Below are 18059 nucleotides of genomic sequence, written 5' to 3'. Positions count from 1 at the left end.
TCCTGTAGTACTGGCTCAGTGGTGATAAATTCCTTTAGCTTATTTTTGTCTGGGAAGCTCTTTATCTATCCTTCACTTCTAAACGATAGCTTTGCTGGATAAATTATTCTTGATTGTAGATCCTGGGTCTTCATCCTGTTGAATATTTTTGCCAAACTCTTCTGTCCTGCATAGTTTCTTTTGAGAAATCAGCTGCAAGTCTTATGGGCGTTCCCTTATAAGTAACTAGCTATTTTTCTCTTGCTGCTTTTAATATTCTTTTTTTGTATTTAACCTTTGGCATTTTAATTATGATGTGTCTTGGTGTGGGCCTCTTTGCATCCCTGGTTTTTGGAATTCTCTGAGCTTCCTGGGGTTTAATGTCCATTTCCTTCACCAGCTTAGGAAGTTTTCCATCATTATTTCTTCAAACAGTTATTCAACATCTTGATTTTCTCCAGTTATGCCGATTAGACGGATATTTGGACCCTTAATAGTGTCCCATATGCTCCTTAAATTATTTTTATAGTCTTGGCATCTCATCTCTTGCCATTCTGATTGTGTGTCCTTCGCTTTCCTGTCCTCTAGATAGAGCATTTGATCCTTTTCTTTACTTGCTTTGTTTCTTCCTTTGTTTATCGCATTTAATATACTTCTCATCTCAGATAATGTGTTCTTCATTTCAGACTGGTTCCCTTTTATGATTTCTATTTCCATTTTTATGCTTTTTATCTCTTTGTCAAAGTTCTCTATACATCCCAAAAGTTCATTCAGCATCTTTATAACCAATGTTTTGAACTCTGCATCTGTTAGATTACTTGACTCCATTATATCTGGATCTCTGTTCTGTTCTCTCATATGGTTTCTGCTTCTTTGTCTTCCCATTTTGGCTGCCTTTCCATATCTGTTTCTATGTACTAAGCCAAGCTCCTAAGTCTCTCAGTCTTATTAGTGTGGCATAGTCCTGAGAGGGGTTCAGCTGCAGGCCAAATTCAGCTCAAGCTTCTGCCCCTCCAGGGCCACCTGTTAAGATTCAGCAAGCAATCCACAGATGTGCTTATAGTTGCTTCAAAAGGCCACACCAGAAACTCAAGTCAGCTGCCTCCAGTGTCAGTCTAGGCACTGCTCAGCAAGGAACACCTGACTCGCTGAGGTTACACCTGGATGTGGCTTGGGTGGGGCCACAAGTTGGGAGAGACGAGGTTTCAGGGAATCTTCTGGGCAGAGAGACCTCTGTTATCCAGTTTGATGCCGTCAGGGCTATGGTGGCACTGTGTCCTGCGCACTGGGAGAGGGGATGGCTCAACAGGGAACAATGGATATCGCTGGCATTTCTGTACAGAGTGAGTCTTGCTTGAGCCCTCACTCCAACAATTTCTCCTTGTAAGTCCCTGGTGCCCTCTGCGCACAACTGAATCAGCACTAGTGCTCAGAGCGAGCAGGTCTGTCACCGCGAAAATCCTCTCGTGGACACAGCCCTTTTAAGAGGCTTCTGCTGCTGCTGCAGCCACAGCCTCCGTCTCACTCAGCTGCTAGAGACCAGGCAGCCCCGTGTCCTTGTCCCATCCTACCTTCTGACGTTGCAGGGTGATACCTTAGATTTCTCAGATTTCTCCCTAGTTGTATGGCTTGTTTTTCTAGATCCCAGGCAATTTTTCCTTGCTGCTGCTCCTTGTTTCTGTCACAACTTTTATTTGGTCACCAGAGGGATGAACAGAGACTCTATCATATATGCCATATTTTTTTCCTCCTTCATCTCTACTTTCTGTTCTGATCCTCACAATATCTATGCAAAGTTGATTTTATTTTTCCCTTAACTTATAACACCAAAACTCCAAAGGTGAATTAAACTGGCAAAAGTTATACATCAAAAGTAAGTGGTGAGGACAGGTGAGGACTTAGGTGTGTCTAGCACCAAAGTCCAAGTGCTTTCCACTCTGCAATACTCTCCCCCGCTTCCCTACAGCCACCATCCTTCACTTTACTAGCACTGACTCCATTCCATTTGTGATTGTCTCTCCACGTGCATCTGGTACAGCTCTTTTTCTCTGAGTTTCTTTTCCTCTATGTTTTTGTTGTATCCATGCCTCTGCCTTCTTTGAGCTCTATGTCTATCCAACCTATTGCATTATTTTAGACTCCAACGCCATGGTTCTTAACTCTATTTGGGGCCATGAACTCACTTGTGAATCTTATGAACACTCTTCCCCCGAAAATGGACTTTGCAGACATAGCTATATAGATTCTTTGCATACTATTTTAGTATATTCATGGACCCTCCAATGTCAAGGTCCTCAGATTAAAATCTCTGCTGTGAAGCTTTAAATGCATATTGTAGCTTCTCAGATGAAGCAGATGACAGTGATCTTTCATTTTGTTTTCCTGTGAGCCAATGTATATGTTCGCTGAGGTAATGCACCTCTAATTGTTCCAGAGAAAGAAATATGATGCAAAATAAGAAATCTGAAAAATAATCAAATACTTGAGTATGATACAGCAGGTACTGAAATAACATAGTTTCTGTAACGATGTTAATGAGATGCCGTAGGAACTTAACTCTTGTTTATAACAATTAGCCTATGATAAAATTGGTTTTGTCATACTTCATGTTGTTTATAGCAGAACCTACTGACGATGTTAAAGTAGAGACTATTGTACTTAATTGGTACCGAATATTAAATATTGTAAAAATAAAACACTAAACATCTATGAAAGGACCAGCTTATGATAAACAATATATTGCAGACTGTTTTCATGGTGAATTGGTTAATGGTGTTTGTTTGTTTGTTTGTTTGTTTATTTTCCCCTCTTTAATTCCCTCCGCCCCACTTCCAACCCTGACCCATGGATGTTTCCGTTTCCCCTTAAAAACTAGATCTCTGAAGGTGGGGCGTCCCCTCTCGCATGCTCCCAGCATGCACCCGGGGAGCCTGGTTTCCCCCCGGGTATGGTCCATAGTTCCACCTGGGGTGTGAACCCAGAACCTTCTGCATGCAAAGCAGATGTGCTAACCACTACACTATGGGGCCACCCCCTAGTGTTTATTTTAATAAATATATTTTCATTTGTTTCCTTTTTTTCAGAAATGAATGCTAAGGGAGTGATCCTGAATGCATTTGAACGCTATCGCCTAAAAACGTGCATTGACTTCAAGCCTTGGACGGGAGAAACTAACTACATATCAGTGTTCAAGGACAGTGGGTAAGTTGATGAGTTTGTCTTCTAAAGGTAGTAATGAGAACTGTTGTGGCTGGGGCATTATATCACAGCAATTGCCCTAGGCCTTGAACTTGAGGGGGGGTGGGGGCTTCCTTCGCTGTTCATTAAAGAGTAAAAGACAGTTGGCTCTAGTTTCTGTAGCCATAAAATAATATTTTCATACATGCAAGCAGACTACCCTTTTTTTAGTTAAAGAAGGTGGGATCAATGCCATTTGTCCCACAACTTCATAAACTTCAGCTCATTTGTAATTCACATACTCCTTATGTCCCCATTCAAGTAAAACATATGTGTGTGCGTTTGTGTCTTCAAATTTATTTTAATCTAACGACTCTTAATACTTGAGTTAAGAAGGTATTTATTATATATAATAATAATATGATGTATATTTTATATATTTTGTGTTATTTGTCTTGAGCTCAGCAATTCTGAGTGGTTGCTGTACCTGTGAAATCCTTATTAATGGTTATTGGCATAGCAAAGATGATATGAAAGACTTGGAAATTTCTAGAAAAATCAGGATGAGGCTGACTTGGGGATGACTTGTTCCTATGTTGTATTTGGTGTGGGGGCAAGTTCTCCAAAGATCATCTGATCTGGAAGATTTTTCATACCTGACAAGGATTATGAGAGAAATGCACTGTCAGGATCCTTCCATTGTGAAGGATTTAAAGTGGGTATCTAAGTAAATTAGGCATTGCGGATTTTGCCCTGAGACCTAATCTGCATCATTATAATATCCTCTCTCCTTTCTCCTATAAATGTTCCTGTAAGCTGCTGGTCTTCAGTGGGAAATAGGCATGTTGGGAGGCAAGAACTCTCTATTGGGGCAAACTGTGACAGAATAGCAACTGTTCAACATGAGTTTCTCCACGCACTGGGATTCTGGCATGAGCAGTCACGGTCTGACCGGGATGACTATGTCATGATAATGTGGGACAGAATTCAGTCAGGTATATTTCTCTTGTTTTCTTACATTTTTAGTTAAAGACTGAATTTCTTAGCATTGTTCTCTCTCCTGACATCTGCGCCAACTGTTAATAATGGGAAAACTCTGATGTTTTGATATCTTACTTCATTTAGCTCTAACTCAATATGAATTGAGGTGGCTGAAGATTGTTGGGGCACGGTATCCAAGAACCCTAGTATGTTCGAGCTGGATGTAATCTTAAAAACTAATGTTTCCTGAAGCATGTTTTATGAAATACTGTCCCACAATGTGCTGTCCACACAGATATTGTGTGGAAAGGAATCTGTGGTCAAATTAGTTTGGGAAATCTTAGGTTAACAGAAATTAAACTTATAATTACTTACACTGTTAGTCTTTGTTAGATTAACATAAATTGTAAATGTCTAAGAGAGGAGCATTTCCCATAGTGACTTGACCATGGTCCTTTTGTGTTTTCTTTTTGTAGAATATTTGGGTTTATTGTTCCTTGGAACCCATACTGGGAAATACTGCAGTGGTTGGACAGCCTGAACTTTTTGTGACTTTGTGTTCCAACTCGTAAAGTCTTAATCACTATGCCTGATGAGAGCTCATGTTTTCTACATTTTTTTCCACAGTGACACTTAGTTTCGTATCTGTAGGGGATGGCGGAAGGAATGGCATTATTATCATGTGAGGCTCTGAACTGAGGCCACCTGATATCACAGTTTTAACATCATAGCTTGCTCCTTACTGCCTCCCACCCCAGTGTCTAATGATCTCAACTGGGGTAAGGCAGCGCTGCAAACTAAAAGATTTCTAAAGCCAGAGAAGTGTTTAGCTTTACGCCATAGCCTCATTCTTTAGGATTCTCAAAGTTTTATTTTTGGTAGAAACATCTGCCTAGATTTGATAATGCATCTATGTGCTGTGGAGATCAGATCTACCTTATTGTGTCCACAAAATCATCTGATTGCAAGTAAAATCAGTTACCCATTACTATGATGCTGAGTAGCCTGGTATCTTCTCTAAATGTAGTCATTTAAAATATATCTACACATATTCCAGTAACCATGAAACCCCTGACTATGCCAATCCTTTCTGATGTCTCTACGTTATCATTCCTAGGTCTCATCCCACCCCACCTCCCAAAGTCCTCTTCCTTTCATCTCCATCTTCTGTGGATGCCCCCACCCTCTCATCATCATCTGCCAAAGGCCCTGATTGTTTCAGCAACACCTTTTAGAATCCTCCTTTCCATGAGTGGTTCTTAGAACTTAGGCCAGATGCTAATGTCCAGCTTTGGGTTGTAATGAAAACTTAGGCGTGTTCGGCATGACTGCTGGTACCATAATTCTAAGCTACAATATTATATTTGAAGACAGAAATATATGAAATATCCTTGAAATACTATAGCTTAGTTGTAGCTAAGGTTGTACTATGTTTATTATAGCCTCCATTTCTAAATTACCAATATTTGGAGTAAAATAAGTTGAATTTTATGAACATCAAGTGATTGAAACTTTTTTTATTTATCATTTAGGCATGGAGCACAATTTTAACAGCTATAATGACCAAGTCTCAGACTCTCTGAATGTCCCCTATGATTACACTTCGGTCATGCACTACAGTAAAAATGCATTCCAAAATGGAACAGAACCAACGATTGTAACAAGAATCTCAGACTTCATGGATGTGATTGGCCAACGAATGGATTTCAGTGAATATGATCTCTTAAAATTGAATCAACTATATAATTGCTGTATGTGATGGGTTCTTTGAAATGACTTCTGTTTTTCTCTGCTATATAGGGAAAAATTACACTGTGTCATTTTGCTGAGCATTGCTGCATTTTCTGAAATTATAGAAGTTTGATATTCAGGAAAAAAAGTAGAATAGCACCCAAATTCCAATTTCAAACTTGGAAGCAGCAATTTTCTTCTCTTACAGTCTGGCCTTTAGAACTAAAAATAAATTGGATCTTATAGGAACGTGCTCCCTATATGTTTTTGAAGCTGTTACTAATTTAAATGTGGACCACTTTTTAGCCAAAATGAGGTGTATGGTCGTAATATAAATGAGATCAAATAGCCTGGGTGGTAGCTTAATAATCTGAATAACTAGATGAGTGTAGACTCGGGTTTCTATAATTAGATAATTTAATAAGAAGACTTGGGGCAGGCAGCTTATTCAGATATACAGACTTGATCAATGTCTTGGTAGCAAGATCTTGGTAGCAGAGATTTTCAAGCCACCATCACCTACCACCATTTAATGTCATGCTGGCAGTCCTAGAACTTCTCAGATAAGCTCAGATTTTATTACTTAGATTATCCTGTTATATGAGTGTCAACAATTGTTTTTTGATTTTGCAGCCTCTTCCTTGAGCTTTATGGATTCATGCGATTTTGAACTGGAAAATGTGTGTGGTATGATCCAAAGTTCGGATGATAATGTTGACTGGGAGCGGGTTTCACAGGTTCCCATGGGGCCAGAGAGTGATCACTCCATCATGGGCCAGTGCAAAGGTAATAGGAGTGAGATGCTTCTAGGCTTTACTTACACATGGTTCTAACCTTTTCCTTTGCTACGAAAGACTGTGGTTCTATCTCTAATTTCTATCAGAATTCTTCATGGTAATCTATTAGGTTGCTGCTAAGGAATAGGTTCTGTGCCTTATAAGGCCATGGTTAATTTCTTTGCTTTTACTCTCTGAGTTTGCTTTTCTTTCTGTGAGTCAAAGCTGGGCTCCATGAAGCCTCTACCCCACTGAATGTACCCACAGCAAGAGAGGGCTGTCTCTCCTCTAAGGACGCTTATCTCTGAAGTAGTGGGGATATTTTCTTGAAGATCACAGAATACAAGAGACTTTCTAGTGAACACCACTGGGCTGTGAATTAATCAGCTTCAGAATTTCAACTGGTTGTGATTATATGCTCCTATTACAAAAGATGCTTAAAATGAAGGTAGACATTTATTTAATTTTATTCAGATAAGTATCCTTTTCCATTGTCATTTTTTAAAATTAAATAAGCTTTTATTTGGCTACAACTACCAAATTTTTATTTATTTGCTCATTTCTGGCAGCAAATATGTAAAATTAGACTTCAGAACCTAGGGCCACTGCTTGACAGCTCAGGTGATCTAGGCAGGGGATGAGGTCTCCAATATTGAAGAGGTGCTTTTCCTTTTCCTTTCCTTTTTTTTTTTTGATGGGAGAGAGTAAGAGTATGAGGGGATAGCACAGATGTTGTTTAAGGGTATAAACTTGCAACAAATAGAAATAAGCCCTAGAGATGTAACGCACACCATAGTGAATATAGATAACGAATCATATTATAATCATCGAAACTGCTAAGAGACTAGAACTTAATTATTCCAACTACTAAAAAAAATTATGTGGCGTGATAGAGTTGCTAGTTATCGCTACAATAGCAATCATATTACAATATAGAAATGTATCAAATTAACATATTGTATACCTAAAATTTACACAATTGTAAATGTCAAATATATTTTGATAAAAAAAATATTTTTTTAAATACGGATTTGGATAGTGGATAGTGGTCCTATATAGGCCAGAAGGAGGGAGGAAGAAAAGGAGGAATGGAGGAGAGAGAGAGAGAGAGAGAGAGAGAGAGAGATTGAGAGAGAGAGATTGAGAGAGATTGAGAGAGATTGAGAGATTGAGAGAGATTGAGAGAGATTGAGAGAGATTGAGAGAGATTGAGAGAGATTGAGAGATTGAGAAACTAGATCAGTAAGTGATACTTTTTCCCATTTTTGAAAACTAACATCTATAGTAAGAAAAATGTTGTCTGATGTTGTCTCTTTCATAAACTGCCTCCTCCTAGAACCATATTTAAATGACCAACTCAGTGCCCTGCAGACAATGGGAAGTAAATGGAACTATGATGCCCACAAGACACATATTTCTATATCTAGTATCTGTTTTCTCTCAACTCTGCTTTTGTCTTCTTAACAGGTTCTGGTTTCTTTATGCATTTTAACAGTAGCACTGTAAATGTGGGGGCCACGGCAATGCTGGAAAGTAGAACACTGTACCCTAAAAGAGGATTTCAGTGCTTGCAGTTTTATTTATATAACAGTGGAAGTGAAAATGACCAACTGAACATCTATGTCAGGGAGTATTCTGCAGACAATGTGAATGGAACTTTAACTCTCCTGGAAGAAATAAAAGGTACAATATCAACATTCTTATTGTTTGGGTTCAGAGTGTGGCCATCTTAATTCTACTTAATGCAACAACTCACAATAGGGTAGGGGCTCTGGATTCATCACTTTTCAATGTAGAACTTGAGACCCCTTGTTTTATGCTGTGGTAAGGATGCTAAAATGAGAGTCCTTTGTGTGCTATAATGTGTGACACTCATTTAAGAGACTGTTGATCAGTCTCTGGCACTGACGAGGTCAGTTCTTGGCAAGTAATAAAAATACAATGGAAACCAATGTAGGCAAAATTGGATAAGCTACTGGCTAGATGTAACTAAATTGTGGAATGGAAATCCTCAGGCAGGACTGGACTTGTTCTTGAACAAGGTTGGGGACCTCTCGCGTTTTCAGGTGGACTTTGTCCATAAAACTGGTGCTTCGACTGTTTCACTTCCCAGCTTACATCTTACCACTTTTGCTATCAGACTGGAAAGGGGACCTTTACTCTAGTTTCTAGCTTAAAAATAAGTCTCAGTGAAGGGTTCTGATTTTTATGACTTGAGTTAAATGTCGCTTCTGGAGCAATGCCTGAGTGGAGAGAAGGCAATGCTGTGGCTGGGCGCCTAGCTTTCCTTTCAATCCCTGGTCAGAGAGGTGGTTGATGGTTAAGAAGTTTCCCTGAGGCGGAGGGGCTGTGGGCCAGCAACTGTATTACCGTCTGCTCCACATATTGACCTCTTGGTTTGACTTAATTGAGTAAAACCTATTATAAAATCGATTCACATTATGCTATATGTCATGCCATTCCCCTTCTTCCCTATTTAGCTACGAGAAACAGTTTGAAATATGATAATATTTTCATTTGTGAGGTTCTTAATCTCATTTTATATATATACACACCATGTACTATACATATATCTTATATGTAATTACATATAATATGTAATACATACATAAGATATATTATAGATATAGATATTCATCTCCATCAAAAATCTGTGGTGGTATCACTGATGGACAATAGCACTTAAGAAACTTGCTTAGGAATCTAGAATTTAAACTGTACTAATAATAATGAAGTGGAAGCTCTCATAAAGGTTTTTGTTCAATCTAGAGTCCATCCATGGACAATAGCATTTTCTGTAATTTGGATATTTCTAACTTATTTTCAAGGAATTGTGTTTTGCATTAAGTGCTTCTGTATTTAAGTTTTAAGTCATTATGTTCACTACTAGTTTTACATGAATTCCTGAGCTGTTCTCTATGTGGCGCCTTCTGAAAAATTTTAAATGTACTGCTTCTTATTTAAATATGTGATATAGGAAAATAAGACAGGATGGCACAGCATGTGCTGCTGGCCAAGAGTAGGGGAAAATAGTGGAGGGGGAAGTGCAACTTGGGGAGAAAAGAGGTGGTAAAAAATGTCAGATAATATTTATAATGTTGAGTCACTGCTAAGTGATCTAAGGAGTAAATTGTAGGATGTGGGCTTTCTAGGGTTTGGTGGATTCCTGTTTAATACTGCCGAAAAATTGATTAAAATTTTGCATGTGATGGATGTATTCCAATCAAAGTATAAAAGTATTAACGGAGGTTTTGGCTGACTATCACAGGAATCTTGGGTACGAGTGTAGAATAAATAAACGGTCGGGCTTGCCTGACCGTTTAGCTAACAGAACTAATATGGAGTGAAAGGTAACTCGTAAGTAGGGCATGTAGTACTCATGAGTTAGATGCTGCTGCTTGCTCACCCATCTCTGGAAAAGGGTAACCTCTCTGAGAAACAACTAGATAAACACCCAAATATTCCAGAGAGGAGTCCGACCCCACAAAAATACCTTGAAGTGAAAGGACCTGGGCTGGAGGAATGAGAAAGCCATACCTCAAACCTGTAGGAATCAGTAGCTCTAGGATGATCATTTATCCATGAGAGTTAGAACTCATATTGATTTGCATATGATTCATAGTCCTTTCTTTTCTTTAAAATAATAATGTCTCTTTTGCAGATATACCCATTGGGAACTGGCAACTCTATTATGTAAAAATGAATGCAACCAATAAATTCAGAGTGGTGTTTGGAGGAGTCAGAGGCCCTGGTGCATCATCGGGTGGCTTGTCTATTGATGACATCAATCTTTCGGAAACACAATGTCCTCATCATATCTGGCATATAAGGAATTTCACAGAGCTCATTGGCAGCCCAAATGGAATTCTATATAGCCCTCCATTTTATTCTTCTAAAGGTTATGCCTTTCAGATTTACTTGAATCTAAACCATTCGACTTATGCAGGAATATATTTCCACTTGATCTCTGGAGCCAATGATGATCAGTTACAGTGGCCATGTCCTTGGCAACAAGCCACGATGACACTCTTGGATCAAAATCCTGACATTCGACAGCGTATGTCCAACCAGCGGAGTATAACTACAGACCCATTTATGACCACTGGTTCGTGACTCATTTTCTTTATTGCTAATACATGATCATAGCTCTCAGAGGGACGAAGGTTTTTGGAATGAGAGACTGCAAAGTCAGGTACCTAGTGAATTTTGAGCCCCAAAATTAGGAACAGAAGATATTTAGGAGAAGGTCTTCAGTCATGGATAGAGTGTCCCAGGCAGAGACTGTCAGGAATGCCAGCAGGAATGCTGACAAATAGAAAAGATATTGACTGTATTCTTGGGAATTGATGACTTTTTCTGAATTCTCAGGGTTGTGCCTGGAGTGTTGGTTTTAGAGTCTGACATGCCCGGGGTCAAAGCCAAGGTTTCTTTTCATTAGCTAAGCTAATAGACCTTGAGCAAATAATCTCTTGGAGCCCTAGTGCTCTCAGCAGTAAAATTAGGTCAGTAATAATAACAGATATGTTATGAGAATCAGTACAGATCAAGCACGGAAGCTTGGGGAAAGTCCTGGTATGGAGAGGCTCTCAGCTGTTGAGTTTTCCTAATCCATGCTGCCCTGATCTTGCCACTGAGATTGTCAAAACAAGTCAGCTCTTGTAATGGGAGATGGTCTTTGATCAGAGAGAAGATGTTGAGTAGGTGCTCTTTAGTGTTGGGAAGGGTTGGGAATGGATTATAACTTTTTATTAAAGAGTTCTAGAGGACTTGCCAGTGGTGGAATTATTCTCCATGTTCCAATCTCAAAAAAGAGTAGCACCCAGAAAGCAATGATCACATCTAAATTTAATAATCCTTTGCCCTCTGGCAACTCAATAAAAGGAAAAATGGAATTATGGCAAGGTGAATATCATTGCCCAATCTGAATTCTAGATATGAAAAGAATGGACCCACGTGATATAGGGGAAAATAAAAACCTTAATCTGATAGGAAAAAGATAGTATGCACAAAAAGGTTTGTAGGGACTTGATGCTTAGAATGTCTTTACTTTTATCAAAACATTTCTCCCTGAATGACATTGAAAATGGCTCAGGGTCGAGAGTGGGTCATCACCTTTTTTCCAGAAGTAGTACTTCCCTCTGTCTTCTGTTCCTGAAGGACTTTGCTCTGTTAGGTGGATCCTTCAGTTAACAAGATAAATTGATCTATGATAATATTAAAAGCTCTCTCAGCAACATATTGATTTAACTCAGTTAGAATTATCCGTAACTCAGAAGGCCACCAAAGAGTGATTCTAATGGGCAGGAGAGTATGTATACTGGTCTGTCTGTATAGATATGATACCCCACCTAGGACATTTGGATACCTCTCCACTCATATTCCAGAATGTGGTACTCCCTGCCAAGAAATCTCATTTCCTTTAGGACAGTATAAATGAATAAGCTTCAGGGACTTGCCAGGGTATATATCACAGGTCAATAGCATCATTTAATTATTTTGAGCTCCCTTCTAATTGTGTTTCACATTGTCTGTTCTTTCCTATCACCAAAAGCTATGATGATGCTGAACACAATCCATTAATATAAATTGCTTTTTCAGATAATGAAACCTATTTTTGGGACAGGCCTTCCAAAGTGGGAAACGTGGCTTTTTTCCCTAATGGAACTCAGTTTAGAAGAGGCGGGGGCTATGGAACCAGCTCCTTTATAACCCATGAGAGGCTGAAAAGCAGAGATTTTATAAAGGGAAATGAAGTTTATATCCTACTGACGGTGGAAGGTATGTCAATAAAAATAGTTTTATGTAAGCTAATTTGTTGTAGCCATTGATTGTTTACTGTGTTCTTCTGGTTTCCATTTTTATATATATTAGGTAGAGATGTAGGAGCAAATGGGTCTGAGTAGGATTTTTGGGGTATGAATCATTAACAATATGAAAGTAATTTAAATAGAAACAGTAAGGGTTCCTGGATAAAGAATTTAATTACCAGTACATGGAGTAATAGTGGAAAACTTTAAGCCAGAAAACTTCTTTAGAAATAAGTTAAAGTATAGCCATTATACCTTAGAATTATAGTCTAGAATTCCAGAAATAAAAATATCACATATCATGTGAGACCAAACAGAAAATGTATTGTCTTTATTGTCTCTTTCAAATACAAACACACACACATACGCACGCATACACATACACACATACATCTTGGCAATAATAAAAATCTATTGTCTTTAAAGTTTCTTACCTATGGCAATCAAAAATACATTTTCCAGGAACACTGGTGGTTCCCATGTTTTATGTGGTAGGATTTTAACTCATTTGCTATTAAAGACCCACTTGCATCTCAGTAAATCAGAATTTTGTTTGTGATGAAAAGTGGTACAATTAAAACCCATGAAATTTTGATTTTAGTGTCAATTAGAGTAAAACAAAATGATAGTTCTTAGAAAAATTATTCAGGAAAACTTTTGTCAAGGGAGAAAATATTTTATGTAGCAAGAAAAAATCACGTATTCATTAACTCCATTTGACCCTGTTTTGATGAGAAGGAATAGAAGACACTGCAAAGAACAGAACGCTGGTTGTCAGGCGACCTGGCGTTATGTGCCACCAGGTCGCACAAATATCCATCAACTGCTCCACCAAGCAAGAGACTCACGAGTTTGGGAAAGCCCATCAACTGCCTTGCAATATGTACTTTAGTTTCCTTGTTTTCTCCTTGAGGATTGTGAAAAAACAATAAACGGAGCCCCTTTAAAATGAAGTGGGACCTGCCTCGCCAGAGGAACTGCCTCGTGCGTCTTATGCTTCAAACCTTTGGAAGTTAAAACAGGGCAAAATAACCTTTGGACTGGGCCTAAAGCAACCTTGTGTCCAAAGAACCGTTTGCAAAGATAAGCAAACAGATATTATGACTACTAAAAACTTTCTTTAGAATAAACATCACTATTGTATATTATCTGCAAAATAGAAAAGCCTTCCCTCTATTGATATAATTTCCCCCCTACCTTTTCTCATAAATACCCCTTGTCTTTGTCTCCTATTCAGAACATTATTTGAGCTGCTACCTGAATCGGTGCTTCCTGAATAGCTGTTCTTTTGATCTCAAATAAATGCTTGTTGCCTCTCAATTTGAAAGGCCTTTTCACTTTAGGTTGACAGTAACAAAGCCTTGGGCCCATTAGAGTTCAGGCAAGCCCAGGCCCAGGCAAGCTGTGGTTCAGCTGTAGCCCTATAGGCTGGCCCAGCTCCCCTTTGCATCTACATTTGAACCTGACTATTATTTTATTGCCTCTGAATGTTGCTGGACTATGCTTTAAGATTATCTGAATTTCTCACGAACCTGAAACCTGAGCATTTTGAAACTTAAAGATCAAATACTTGCTAAAGCAAAAACTTGCAAAAACTTGCTAAAGCATGATTTCCATCCATGCTCTCCCTTTGTTGTCTTTAGACATATCCCACCTTAATTCTACACAACCGCAGCCAAACCCAACCTCACAACCGCAGCCAAACCCAACCTCACAACCACAGCCAAACCCAACCTCTGACACTAACGACCTTTGTACAAACTTCACATGTGAGAATGATGGCATCTGCACTGTTCGAGATGGCAAAGCTGAATGCAGGTAAGGGGTCATTTGGACGAGCTCTTCCCACTCTTCTGTTTGAAATTTTATCTTCCCACAACATGGGGTTAAATACTAATATTTCATCTGAGAGAAATTGGTTAATTCTCCTCAAAAGCATTCATAGGATATTTATTTTTTGCTCTTCACTTGGGAGTTCCAATAGCCACAAGAACAATACAATTATTTATGAAAAACGGCACTTTGTATTTTAATTGCCTGAAAAAGACTTCAGGAGTTACATGTCTTAAGTCCTCACGATAGACTGTAACTGTCCCCATTTTCTAGATGGATATACTTAGGTTCTGGGAAGAGTTTGGCCAAAGTGTATAGCTGGGAGGTAAAGGAACTGGGACACTGAGAAATTTTTTCCGTTACTTATGCTACCTTCCTTTCCCACCTTGGAGCTGCTGTTTTAAATACCAGATTAGGAGTCATTCCATTGTTCTTTTCCTTTGACCCGGCCTAGACTCCTGGTGCTAGTCTAACCAACCCCTCTAGTCCAGAATACGTGAAATGTTTCAGATGTCAATAAATTGAATGTAGACCCACACCTTTATGATGAAGGTTTTCAGATTTAAATATCAATTCATAACTCTGAGTTATGTTCTTAATGTGTAGGTGTCCATCAGGGGAAGACTGGTGGTACACAGGAGAGAGGTGTGAGAAGAGAGGCTCGATTCGAGATTACGTTGTCGTTATTGCTTCTTCAACTGTTGCTGTGTTTGTCCTGATGCTGATAGTCACCCTCATCGCTGTCTATTGTACCCGAAAGAGATACCGTTAAAGTTCAAATACAGTAAATATGGCTCCGGAAAATGTAAGTTGAGCCTGATATTTCGTTATTCAAAATCTATTGATGAAATCATATGAAGAAGAATTAAGACTTTTTAAATATACTTAAAAAAAATTTTTCTCTTCATGCCCTATGATGGGGACGACTGCTTTGAGACGATGAGTTCCTGTTACTTTCACTATAAATCAACAGTCCTTAAATTGGGATCCATGGAGGCTTTTTTGGAGGGAGTTTCATATCTTCCTATAATTGTATCCAAAATTGTGTATGGTTGTACATTTTTTCTGGGTGAGTGTAAGCCTCTTTGGAAAACAAAACTGATTTTGCCTATAAGTTTCAACCTTCCTGGTAAAGGGGAGAGGTTACCTGGATATATTTTTGTTCTAAAAGTTTTTGGGTCATGGTGAGCTCAGGCTTGTAGAAAGGGAGCACAGACATATTTGGGACTTTTTCGTTAAAGAAGTTTTCAACTAATCTGGCTTCACATTCAGCAACTAACTCTAAGCCAAGATTTTCAAGTAGAGGGTTTAAAGTTTTGCCTTAGAGGTGTTTACAATGATAATAGACTCTTGAAAATGGCCTGGGAAGCAGTCAGAGATGGACATTGGCATACAGGAGGTTTATTGGGGACTACTCTTGGGAACGCCTGTACTGGAATGAGGAAAGCTGGTCTGGGCAGAGGCGAGGTTGGACTGTGATGTGATTGATTGCAGCGGAGGCCTCAACCCACCCTACTGCAATCTTTGAAGCTAAGATGGCCCCTTAGGCATGTCCCAAAAGGAGGCAAGGAGGTTCTGACCACATCAATAGCCACTGGATGGGGCTTGCTCCCAAGAGGAATGAGAAAATTGAGCAAGTGCATTTTGTGGAAGGTCATGTCCTGCATGAGAGCCTTCATTTTGAAGGGCAGGACTAAGCAATGGATCCCAACATCCCAATAATATGTACCCCAATAATAGCACAGAGTTTCATATACAGATTCCTGTTCTCACAAAAATAACATAAAGAAAATGGCATAAAATCTAAACATCATTTAAAAGTGAAGTTTAAAATTTTTTCCAGTTCTATTTTATTAAAAATAGTCTCTGAGAATTACTAGTAAAACTAAAGAAAAACATGTGTAATTAAAATATTTCTGAAAATAAAAATATTGCAACTAGCTAAAGCAAGAGTATATTTTCTTAAGAAAAATGATTATTCAAGACATACTGTATTTTAAGGTTATGATTTTTTAAAATTAGACAACCTGATTTTAAGATTCTAAATTTGTTTGCAAAGTTAATCAAAAGACAGTCCATGATAATAAACAGAAAGCAAATAGTCTCATTCTCATATTTGCTTTCGTATTTCTTCAACATGAAGATAGATGTTTAAAGCTAATCGTAAGGTGATGGCTTGTTAGAAAAGTACTTAAAAAGTATACACGTTTCTTTGTTTCTAAACAGCTATTCCAGTTTATTTTATGCCTCAAAATAAAAGGAACAGATCTGACAATACAGGACCCAGTAGGTCGACCTGATGGAAGCTGTGCCTGCAGGCATGGTCCCCTGGGCCAGTCCTGAGGAATTCTGGTGCTGGAGTGGGGAAGATGGAGAAGTGGTTAGGGAGGAGAGAATCAGTTAGTTAGCTGGGTGAATGGATTGCCAGGATGTTCCTCTGGGAAATGGCAAATATAAGTGCTTTTGAAGAGCCGACTTAAGTAAAAACTAAAAGGATTTAAAGAAAATGATAAAACAGGGAGAAAGAAGGATATTAAGTCAAAAAGGAGGAAACTATCAGGGTATCAGGGACATGGTAGGGCCATTAAGTGGAAACACTCATACACACAGACACACACACGGACACATGTAAAATCACCATAATATTACAGCAGAACTGTTTTGCCTCTGGGTCATTTAAACATTACCAAAAGCAAGGAATCAACTTACATCCTCCTTAGTCCAAGCATTTCTACAGTCAATTCACTGATGACGGAAACTCTAGCACTAATTTAGATCTTAAATTAGAATGACCTTCTTTCTAAGGCTGAAGCATGTGCTCACCCTGATGTTTAGCATCTGAATAACATGAGTCCAACAAGCCAGTGCATCTTTCTGGAGACAGGGGCTGGGGCTTTCTGCCAACTGGGAGGGATGGCAGGAGACTGCTGATAGCATTTCATTTAAAAATTAGAACTTTTTATTGTGATTCATTTAAAAGACAATTTTTAAATTTAGAAATTAAGTCATCAATTGTTCTTTCCCTTTTTAGCAGCATGAATTTTGAAGATTAACTCAACAATATGGCCGGCAAATAAAATTAAAAAGGATTCCTCATTAATGGATTTCACCTAAAATATTACAATCACCTCATTCTTCTATAAATGGATCTTCTCTGTAAATAACTGGATATAGTATAGTAAATCATTATTTTGGTGAAAGTTTAATCGTTGAAATGTTGTTTGTGTTTTGTTCCTAATAGAGGGGAACTAAAAAAAAAAAGAAAAAAAAAAAAAAGGAAAATAAATAAAGGAGGGGAAGCAAGTCAGGCTCCTCCAGAAGTATAACTTGTCTGTAACAGCAGTGCAACACCTAGAGATAGCTTTTCAAATTACTGATCCTTTATTTGGGGGCCAAGGGTCGTGGCCTCACAAGTAATTTTCCAGAAACCGCTGGACACGTCCAATGGCCTTGACCCTCCACGTGGAACCTCAGCGTTTCTGTGCTGTCCTATGCCGATGTAGGGAGGGGCAGTAGGACATCTGTTTCCCTCTGGGGACATGTGCCCATCACTCCAAAACTGGCCACTCTCTTCTTTTCCTACATAAATCCTTTGGTATGTGAGCTTGGTTTAGAATTTGTTTGAACAACTACAATCAACAAGAAAACTTTAAACTTCTAGAATGGTGATTCTCAAGTTTTAGGTCTCGGGAGACTTTACACTATTAAAAGAGCTTTTGCTTATGAGCGTGACATTTATCAATACCTTATTAGAAAGTCAAACCAGAAAAAATTT

The 18059-nt window shown here is 38.6% G+C and overlaps 1 protein-coding gene across 1 annotated transcript in view; it reads left to right on the top strand.

The window, feature by feature from the left end:
- Positions 1–17354, top strand: part of MEP1B (meprin A subunit beta) — a 27582-nt gene extending 10228 nt beyond the window's left edge. Inside the window, exons 6-15 of the mRNA XM_011362566.2 lie at positions 3063–3180; positions 3973–4151; positions 5670–5888; positions 6502–6654; positions 8112–8327; positions 10306–10749; positions 12243–12422; positions 14095–14269; positions 14891–15089; positions 17316–17354. Of these exons, the coding sequence (XP_011360868.1) occupies positions 3063–3180; positions 3973–4151; positions 5670–5888; positions 6502–6654; positions 8112–8327; positions 10306–10749; positions 12243–12422; positions 14095–14269; positions 14891–15056 (1850 nt within the window). The 3' untranslated portion in view covers positions 15057–15089; positions 17316–17354. The remainder of the gene's footprint in view (positions 1–3062; positions 3181–3972; positions 4152–5669; positions 5889–6501; positions 6655–8111; positions 8328–10305; positions 10750–12242; positions 12423–14094; positions 14270–14890; positions 15090–17315) is intronic.
- Positions 17355–18059: the final 705 nt, after the last annotated feature.

The sequence above is a fragment of the Pteropus vampyrus genome, unplaced genomic scaffold (genome assembly GCF_000151845.1).
Source record: "Pteropus vampyrus isolate Shadow unplaced genomic scaffold, Pvam_2.0 Scaffold3, whole genome shotgun sequence".
NCBI classification, from domain to species: Eukaryota; Metazoa; Chordata; class Mammalia; order Chiroptera; family Pteropodidae; genus Pteropus; species Pteropus vampyrus.
Note: the sequence above shows the minus strand (reverse complement) of the source record. Positions and strands in the feature narration are given on the sequence as shown.